The sequence below is a fragment of the Pinus tabuliformis genome, chromosome 6, assembly GCF_031772625.1.
Source record: "Pinus tabuliformis cultivar Carrire ecotype Pingquan chromosome 6, CPIR1, whole genome shotgun sequence".
Taxonomy (NCBI): Eukaryota; Viridiplantae; Streptophyta; class Pinopsida; order Pinales; family Pinaceae; genus Pinus; species Pinus tabuliformis.
Genome location: NC_142292.1, coordinates 1298057447 through 1298067365, shown reverse-complemented (window position 1 = coordinate 1298067365; position 9919 = coordinate 1298057447). Strand labels below are relative to the sequence as shown.

General features: G+C 35.6%; 1 protein-coding gene across 1 annotated transcript; it reads left to right on the top strand.

The window, feature by feature from the left end:
• Nucleotides 1–9080: 9080 nt before the first annotated feature.
• On the top strand, nucleotides 9081–9672 carry LOC149263377 (EPIDERMAL PATTERNING FACTOR-like protein 5). The gene is made up of 3 exons (XM_089387943.1): nucleotides 9081–9153; nucleotides 9274–9344; nucleotides 9454–9672. The coding sequence occupies exons 1-3, from the start codon at nucleotides 9081–9083 to the stop codon at nucleotides 9670–9672; spliced, it is 363 nt and encodes a 120-aa protein (XP_089244069.1).
• The last annotated feature ends 247 nt before the right edge of the window (nucleotides 9673–9919 follow it).

Here is a 9919-nt window from a genome sequence, read left to right as displayed (position 1 = left end):
ACAAATTTCTCGATGTACTCCTTCAGCATCTCATTCATCAACCTCATAAATGTACTGGGCACATTGCTCAGTCCAAATGGCATGACCAGCCATTCGTACAGTCCCTCATTCATCTTAAAGGCTGTCTTCCATTCATCCCCCTCTCGTATCTGAATCTGATGGTACCCGCTCTTCAAGTCTATCTTAGAGAAATATGCTGCCCCGCTTAAACAATCCATCATGTCATCCATTCATGGTAGTGGGTACCTGTATTGGATGGTGATTTTGTTGACATCTCTTGAGTCTGTGCACATCCGCCACTCTCCTCCCTTCTTGGGGGCAAGAACCATTAGGACTGTGCAAGGGCTCAAACTTTCCCTTATCAATCCCTTGTCTAGCAATTCTTGCACCTGCTTCCTAATCTCTTCATTTTCCTTGGGGCTCATTCGATATGCCGCTTTGTTTGACAAACTGGCTCCGGGTATGAAGTCAGTATGATGACTTATACTTCTTTTGGGGGGTAATTTGTCTGGCAAGTCATCCACCACTATATTCGTGAATTCCTACAACATCTGCTGTATTTTTGTAGGTAAATCTGATACCTTTGTATGCAACAACACTATCCTTGATTTCTTTACAACTGCATAACCCATCTCACTATCCTCAACTTGTTTCATAAACTGTTTTCCACTAACCAACAATGCTCTTGGTTCACTTGTCCCTGCTATCCATTCTTCTTTGATGGGCACAAGCGTATGCTTGATTCCATCCTTGACAAACTTATAACAGTTCGTCAATCCATCGTGTACCACTTTCATGTCATATTACCTAGGCCTTCCTAGCAGTATGTGACATACATCCATCGGCATGATGTCACAAATGACTTTATCCTTATATCTACCTATTTGAAACTCCACCTCGCACTGTTCATCCACCAGCAACTGATGGCCTTTTTGCTGCCATGAGACTCTGTAAGGGTTGGGATGATTCAAGCGCTTCAATTCTAAATTTTCTACCATCTCTGTGGACACTAAGTTATTAGTACTACCGTTGTCAATAATTAACTTACAACACTTACCTCGTGACTTAAAAACTGTTCTAAACAAAGCCTTCTATTGTGTCTGTTCGGTGACCTCCTTGACTGGTTTTAACATCACCTTGTGCAGCACCAAGGCTTCCCCTGTCTCTGGAGCATTTTCTGCTTCTTGGGGAGGTGCCATTGCTTCCTCTTGTTGTGCAACATATGCAACCCTCTATCCAACTTGATCTGCCTTTGGACATTCAAGTGATCAGTGTCCCCATTTATGACACCTGTAAAATTGATAACGAGCCCCTCTTCCTCGACCATTTCCCCTGCTTCGCTGGGATGACCTACCGCCTCTCGCATTATCACCTCTGTCCGCTGATTCAGAAGTTCTGGAACTACTACCTTCCTCATTACTACTAGCAGTCCACCCTCTACCATATGACTAGCCTTTTCCCCTGCCGGCTCCTCGTCCTCTTCGAGCATTCTACCTTCTAGTGATTTTCTCTTTAGCTTTCATCGCACTCTGATATGCTTCTTCAGTGTTCTTTGGAGATAAAATACTGATTTCATCTAAAATTTCTTATCTTAACCCATTTACATACCTGGTTGTTCTTTCCGCGGCATCCTCTGTATATCTGGCTCTTAAGTTTACTCGATATAACTCCTTCGCGTACTCCCTTACCATCATTCCTTTCTGTCTCAAATTCTGCACTTGCCTGTGTAGTCAAATCTGATAATCTCTTGGCAGAAATCTGCCCTTCAACTTGGCCATCATCCTTGACCAGGTTTTAATCAACATCTTGTTCAATCTCTTTCTCTCTGTCTAGACACTATCCCACCACAGGGTTGCGTGTCCCTTCAATTTCATCGCAGCGAACCTAACTCTGTGGTCTTCGCTGACTTCCTCACACTCGAAATACTTATCCATCTCGTTGATCCAATCCAATAAAACCTCGATAGACAGGCTGCCATCATAGGTTGGGAGTTTTGGCTTGGGTTTACTGCTTGCCTCTAAAACAGACCTCAACAATCTCACTTCTGAGGTCTCACCTTCCAGTCCATCTGTTGCTTCTTCAGTTTCCTCTTCACTGTCATTGCCTACCTCCGGGTCTCTTCTTCTCCTTGCCTCCAAACAGGCAGCAAGAATTCTGATCTCCTCTCTCAGTCCTTCCTCCACCATCCTTCGAGCACCTCTGCCACAACCTCGCCTTCCTATTTCCATGTCTTCAATCAATTTAACCTGCTCTGATACCACTTTGCTGGGACCAGCCCAACACTTTATAGTCTGTCGTGATTAAAATGATTATGTGATGTTTATATGTTTTATTGAATAATTCGATTGTGATTACATGTGGGAGGAATGCACCATCGGATATTCTGGGTTTGTATTATGTGGCATTCAATTACACAATTATGAATGGCTACTTGCCTTGGACTTCGTATTCCCGCTCCCTTCTATGCCTGAACCCTTCGTTCGTCGTTCATTTTGGTCATTTGTTGTTGGCTTGCCGAGGGTTTGCTCTTCTGTGCTCTGTAAGTTTTGGTAAGCAGCTTTACTGTGAGTCATGGGTGTGTCTCTGGTTGTTTCCAGTACTGGCTCCTTGCTCTGTGTGTGGTTTCTCTTAAACCTTGGTTCATTGGCAGTTGTGGTTTGCCCTGTAGCTACCTGGGTAAGTGATACTTCTATTGTGGTTTGTTTTCCTTCTGTTGTTGGTTCAACAGGCTGCCGTATTTCAAGTTTTTTGCTGGTATTTCTCGTTCTGGTTGGTAACTTAGTGATTGGCTTGTCTCCAGGCTCAACTTGATGGCATGCTTTCGTCCTCGGCTTAAAACGCAGGTAGTCTTCCATCTCTGTTTCAATTTGTGATTCTCTTTCCACATCTTCTAACCTAGTTTTCTCCTTCATCACTGCAGTTAGTCAAAACTTTGGGTGGAATGTCTGTCTTCGGCTCTCATTGCAAATTCTCAAGTAAAGTGGATGCAATTTCCATTGGTTTTTCTCTCCAAGCTTTGTACTTTCACTTCAGCAATAATATTTTTTCTAACACCTGTGTGTCATTTGCTGTGCATGTATTGAGGGTTTGCAGTTGGAGGTATCGGTGTTGTATGCCTCGGTCTTGTCCAGTAGGCTCCACTTCTTTGTATTTTCTTCAGTCCTCGGTCTGGTTACAGTTTAGGCTATCTGGTCTTATGGCTCAATGCTTTTCGTTTGACTCACGCTGTGAGTGATGCTCTATCATTTTGAGGTCTAGACTTCCACTGTTTCATTGACTGCCATATTTTGTATATGGATGCAATTTTAGTTCGAAACCCTCACCTAGGGTTTGTCGTTCCAGGGTCTACGTGTCTATAGCTGTGTATGAATAGGTGTTTGAAACCCTCACCTAGGGTTTGTCATTCACAGTTTGAACATTTACAGCTTTGTTTTTACAATACTGCCATGTAACAGTTATACACTGGACTTTGTAATTTTGAAAGAAAAATCCTTCAGGAAAATATAATGGGATTTGGTTTTGATTTACCTGAATGACATTTGCTTTTGGTTTACTCTGAACGCCTGGCCTGAACTGCAGTTATGATTCTTCAGTTTTGCTTGTGATTATATGAACGTGCACGAATGTTGTAGATACGCTGGTAATTTTGTCTGACTGGCAATTTATATCTATGGTGGAAGTTTTTGTCCGGCCGTGTGTGCTTAACCTGTACCGAAACTGTTTGTATCACTCTTGGTCTATCTTCACTGTTTTCTACAAATGAATTATAAACCCTCGTATTGTATATGTTCTTCTATCTTGTTATGGGAACTGGTTCTTTTTCTTAGGAAAACAAAAAGAATTAATTTCAAGAATCTGTGCACAGTTAGTTGGCTGCTCAGATAGTCATCAATTGGAAAACACAATAGAGTACAGTAGAACATACAGATGGAAAAAACATAGTTTCTCTGTTATTGTTATTATTCAAGTGCGAGAGGTACTGAACCCCTTACATGATTTGTCCTGTTACATTTATATGTTTCTTGTTCCAGTTAATGAAACTGTACAGTTGCTTTTCAGTTATAGAATTTACAGTTACATGGTTATTAGTCATTCGGTTTTGTCCTTATGACAAGATTTTCCTTTTAGACACATTTGTCTTTTTCTTTTTAAAATAATAGGACAATTATTAATCCATGACTTATTAGCAACAGGCAAACAAATAACCTTAACTGATCAAACTATCCTTGACTAATTTAGAGATTAAGATAAAAATAAAAATCCTACCTACTATTCTATCAACTAACATAAAGAAAAATAAAAATTTGACTCAACCCTTCGACCTGGCAGAGATCGACACCCGGTCATGGTGCCTGAACTAGATGCTCCTGCATCAACTTAGTTGACATGAAATTTTATTAGCTTTGTAAACATGTTTATTTCAATTTTTTACGCATATATTTATATATTTATGCACTATGAATAAAATGCATTATTTAGAAACGATAAAAAGTGTGAAAGTAGATTTGATCACTTCTTTTGATTGTGTTTACATGGAACTCAATGTACTTTGGTTGATAAATTATAAAAAAAATGGACTCTAAAGTTTAGGACTTCATGCTAGATTACTCTGTTTGAGTTTAGAACTGGTTCTTTTGTCAACATTTTTCTCTTAGATTATTTTATGTGTATTATATGTAATATATTGAGACATCCCATATACATGCCCCAACAATAGGCCATCGCAGTGTGAGAGGTTTTGTTATACGTAGTTGGGCTTGGGATAAATCATGTAGCCCATCGAAATTTTGTGTTCCACTTGTAAATCCTACCTCCGATGGTAGCTGGAGTGTCAGAGGTAGTTTTTTTGTCGTTTTTTATAACCATACTACATCCAGTGGGCCTTCTTCACCCATTTCAAGTATAACTCATACTTTTTTAAATCCTCTTTAAACTTTATGTGTTGATGTCTTGAAATTGTCTTTAATTTTTAAATTGTCTTGAAATGATGTGTTTGAAGTTAATGTATATATTATTATGCTTCTATTTTGTTAACTATACACATGTTAAATTATTTTTATGATTTATAGGTTGTCCATAGGCCGAAGCTAAGGATAAAAGTGTGACAATGATCCTTCTATGGGATGATGCTACAACACATATCACATTAGAGGATGTTACGACCCGTCATACGAGGATCACAACATAGATATATAAGATCCATGCAAATTCACTCACTCATCTTGCATTATCCTTGATGTTGGATAGCATCAATAGGTTGATCAAGACATATCAAAGGTCGGGCCCATATAGCCACATATTACAGTTCATACAATGGATCACGAGGCATGAGGTTAGAGGCCCATATTCTTAGAAGGTGGTGAAAGAGGCTAGCAAGGAAATTGATGTTTGTGGGGGATTGTTCAAAATCCCTTCAAATTTCCCTCTCAAAATTAAAGGTATGAGTCCATTGAACTATTTTAGGAATGTTAATGTATCCCCCTTTGTCTATGATAGATTCATTGGAGCTTGGGGCTAGTCCCCCCACCATGACCAGGTCGCCATTTATTTTGCCAAGAATTTATATGTAGAGTTTGTGTTACATATGATTCCATATTATACTGATACCAGATCTCATTATTATGGACCCAAATTGGGACATACTCATGAGCATGTAGGGGCTCATAGGGACCCTGGGCATGTACCACCACCTCCAACATTCTTGTCACTATCGTCTCGAAACTTGGTATTAATGTCAGAGCTAGAGGAGTTGTTGTAGCTCGATGGTGAGAAGTGGGAGACTATTACAGGCAACATATGGACGCTACTGGCTAGTGCGCATGCTTCATTAGATGGAGAGATTAGGAGACCACCACCATTGTGTCATGAATGACCAATCCCCTTATATGATTATGTATTCCTCGTTAATTTACCCTTTCACCATCTTTTGACATATACATTTTTCTATTTTGATGCCACTCATGAGACTTGGAGGGTGCACAATGTACATGACACAAACTAGGTACATATATACACGAAAGTTTTGACTCTTATTGCCAAATTATTCATAATCATTTATATTAAATTTTCTAGTTCGTATTATATTTCATATTTATATTAACAAGTTCATCATAACATGCAGGCACATCCTAGCTACATGGATGGGCTTATGAGGTCATGTGGGGGGGAGTTGATCAGCTAGACCATCATCAACTAGAGCATGTTTCCATGGATCCTCCTCCACCTCCACCTCCACCATATATGTTCGCTAATATGGAGGAGAGTCACTATGTATATGTACATGGACCAACACATGAGGTAAAAAAAAATATTCCTAAGATTTAAACATTTTCTTTTCTCAATTTACACATATATGATAATTAATTTGCATACTAATTATAATTTTGCCTTGACATTGTGTACACATGCCCATATGTAGAGTGTCATTGATGCCACTGTTATGTGGATACATGAGTGGGATGTTGGTTTTAAAGGAATTGATGATGCAAGTCCATCGATGAAGGCTCTAATCTTCGAGCCACATGTAGGGGAGCACCCAACCTAGATTCATGATCAGACCCCCCATCCTATTTGACTTGCATTTCAACTCAAATTAGATTCTTAGATTCATCTATATGTATTTAAAAATGTGGTTCAATATCATTTATTTCCATTTTCTTTATTTTTTACAAATAATGATCTAATTAGTTTGAATTGGAATGTGTTATAATATAGTACAAGTTTATGGACACTTACTTTGCACAGCATAACTCATATAGGAGTTCTTGTGGTACTTAGAGTGTCATAGTTTGTATATTTTCAGGCTCTTTTCATAGGGCACATTCACATGTGTTATACACAACTTGTATATTTTCATACATGGACAGTTTATGGACGTACATCATGGACATTATTCTAGTTTATGAATGCTTATTATTTCAGCTTATGGACGTTCATGTGATATTTGTAATTTGTATATATTTTCATATGGACAGTTTATTGATACATGTATTCACTATTTCAGTTTATGGATTTGTAGTCATCTTGTTTATGGAGGCTCATTAATTTTTAAAGTTTATGGATCTGTTAAAATTATTTCACTAATTTAATAATTTTTCTATATACTATATGTTCTATTAGTAAAATATATGTTCAATTTTGATTTCCATTTTCATAGACTATGAAAATAAATACATTCCTAAGTTATGATGCAAGTCACTTTGATACTTAAAATGAACTAAAATATATTATGTATCAACTTAATATTGAAAATGGAAATAACTCCAATCATGCTTCATATTGACTTGTAGAGAGTGTCTTTTAGTGCAATCCACATGTATGTTATTACAATTCAATTTTAAAATAAATTATTTGAATTATAAAGTCATATCTATATATATATATATATATATATATGACCCACCCTTGTACCATTGCATGGGCAACTTTTTTAAGTATTTCAATCAATTTCTTATATCAAGATTCAATTAAAAAACACAAATAAGATTGAAATAAGTTTTGTTCAATTTTAATATTAAAAGTTGTCATGTAAACAACAAATAGCTTTTATTCAACATTATTTGTTTTGAAATTATCTACAACAACTTAATCATAACATGACATAAGTCAATCTTATTGAAATTTAATATATAGCTAAAAAAATAATATATGACAACATTTTTATATTGCTATATAATGTTATCAACTTTCCTAAATTTACAAGTAGTTATCCAAGTATTTCAATGGATTCCTTATGATGGAAATAAGCTTTATTCAATTTTTTAAAACTCAAATTTCATAATCTTTGTTTTTATTATTTTTTAGTTTAATTAAACTATATTTAAGCTAATAGCATGATGTCCTCAATCTTTAATAATTGTTTTATTTATATATTGAATGAATATTTTATTATAATAGTTTTATATTCTATAAAGAAAATTTAATTTATCTTTAACTTAAAAAGGAAAAGACAAGAAAAACCTAGAAATATTAAGAATTTTTTCCCAAAATGTTAGTATATTGCTGTTATTGATCTTGGTTATATGTTTTTTTTTCCTACTTGTATAGTAGCTCTTATTTTACCATTATTATAAAAAGACAAAAACAAAAAAAATAGAAATATTAATAACTTTTTTCCCAAAATAGTACTAAATCGTCATTACTGATTTGGATAATATATTTATGTGTTATTTTTTTTTTCCCTTGATCCTTTATTTTTCTTTCTAACTCTTTATATTTATGTGTTATTGTTTTTTTTCCCTTGATCCTTTATTTTTCTTTCTAACTCTTTACCTTAATCCTAAAAGGGAAAAGATAAGAAAAAAGAAGCCATTCTAAAATGGTAGTAAATGGTAAATACGGATTTGGGTTAATTTATCTTTAAGAATATAGGAAAACCGTAGAAATGTTAATAAGTTTAATTTTATATCTTAAATTATATTAAATTATCTTACATTTGGGTTATATTGTTTTTTTTTAATTTACTTTTAGGTTATTTATCTTTCTGTTTGGATCGTTGCTCTGGCCATGATGTTTTTCCTTTTTGTTATTTATCTTTTGTCTTATTTTTCTATCTATTTGGATCTTAGCTCTAGAGGTTCAAGATGAATTGGTTATATGTTTTATGCATTATTTTTTTTTATGTTTCTTTTTTACTATATTTTATTAAAAACAGTATGATGCAGCATTTTAGGTTTTTAATTATATATTTATTTAATTAAAAAAATTAAAAAAATTCTAAATTTAATAAATATTTTTAAAATTTATTAGAGATGAGATAGTTAAAATAGATTCTTAGAATTGAGAGGATTAATCCAACTTCCTCCCGCAAATATTGAGGAATTTCTCTTGAGCAATTCTAGAGATTTTTTCTTCTAAATTAAATAGCTAGAGATTTTTTCGTCTAAATTAAATAGCCAACCGAGTCATTCCTCTACGTTAAATAGCCATGTGATTCAATTGAAAAGCCAAATTTGGCGAGTGAATTGATTTAGTAAGGTATATGATTGTACTTTGGAGTGTTTTTCTCGTTTTGCTCTCTGCGTCAGAGTAAGTGGAGTACGTTATTCAAAGAGGTTTCTGATATAGAAAAACACGCGGTTATGGAAGCTGGATTTTCACTTTATGCAAGGATGAACATCCTCGTTTCAGTTTTAATCTTATTGAGCTTTAGAGGTGCGTACTTTACGTAAAATATTGATTGGGTATTCAATTTATTTTGCACTGAATATTTTCTCACATGCCTCAAGAACACTAATATGATACAATAACCATTTTATTTGGCTGATAATGCAGAGATCGTCGCGAGAGAAATTAGTGATCAACAATCCCCGTCTTCGTTGGAACGTGGTGACCCTGCTTTCTTTGTAATCTTTCGTTTCTAATCCATGTTTCTCTGTAACCTTTGATAGTAAATACACAATATATTATCTAAATCTTGGATGTACACTTGAATGAAAAAAACGGTTGTTACAGGTGAACGGGATGGGAGAGGGTAGAAGCGAGGTGGCATTTCCCACTAGCTCCGCGCCGCCATCATGTGCTGGTAAATGCAAGGGATGCACTCCTTGTAAGTCTGTGGAGTGCTCCCTCACTCCGAAATTGCAGTGCCCCGGCACTGCGAAACGTGAAGACGCGGATCCGTATCCCGTGGTGTGGAAATGCGAATGCGGCAACAAAATCTTTGACCCATAGCCTCATATGGCGAAACTGTTCGACTGATCGCAACCTTTTGCCCATGGAATGTCCTTCTACTTACGTTGGACTAGGGATACTAATTTCTAGTTTTTTTATAACAAGGGTGGTTGAGATGAGTTTGCAATGAATTAAATAAAACTTCGTTATTTACATTTTAATAAATTGAATTTTCAGATCCCACTTTTACCAGAAGTTTTACTATAAATATGGAAGTATTCATTTAATTAGTTTTTGTTAGTTACAT

Excerpts from the sequence above, each read along its gene's own strand:
- LOC149263377 (XM_089387943.1), top strand. The coding sequence starts at position 9,081 with ATGGAAGCTGGATTTTCACTTTATGCAAGGATGAACATCCTCGTTTCA. Across the intron at positions 9,154-9,273 it reads AATCTTATTGAGCTTTAGAG|AGATCGTCGCGAGAGAAATT; the intron begins GTGCGTACTTTA and ends CTGATAATGCAG. Across the intron at positions 9,345-9,453 it reads GTGGTGACCCTGCTTTCTTT|GTGAACGGGATGGGAGAGGG; the intron begins GTAATCTTTCGT and ends CGGTTGTTACAG.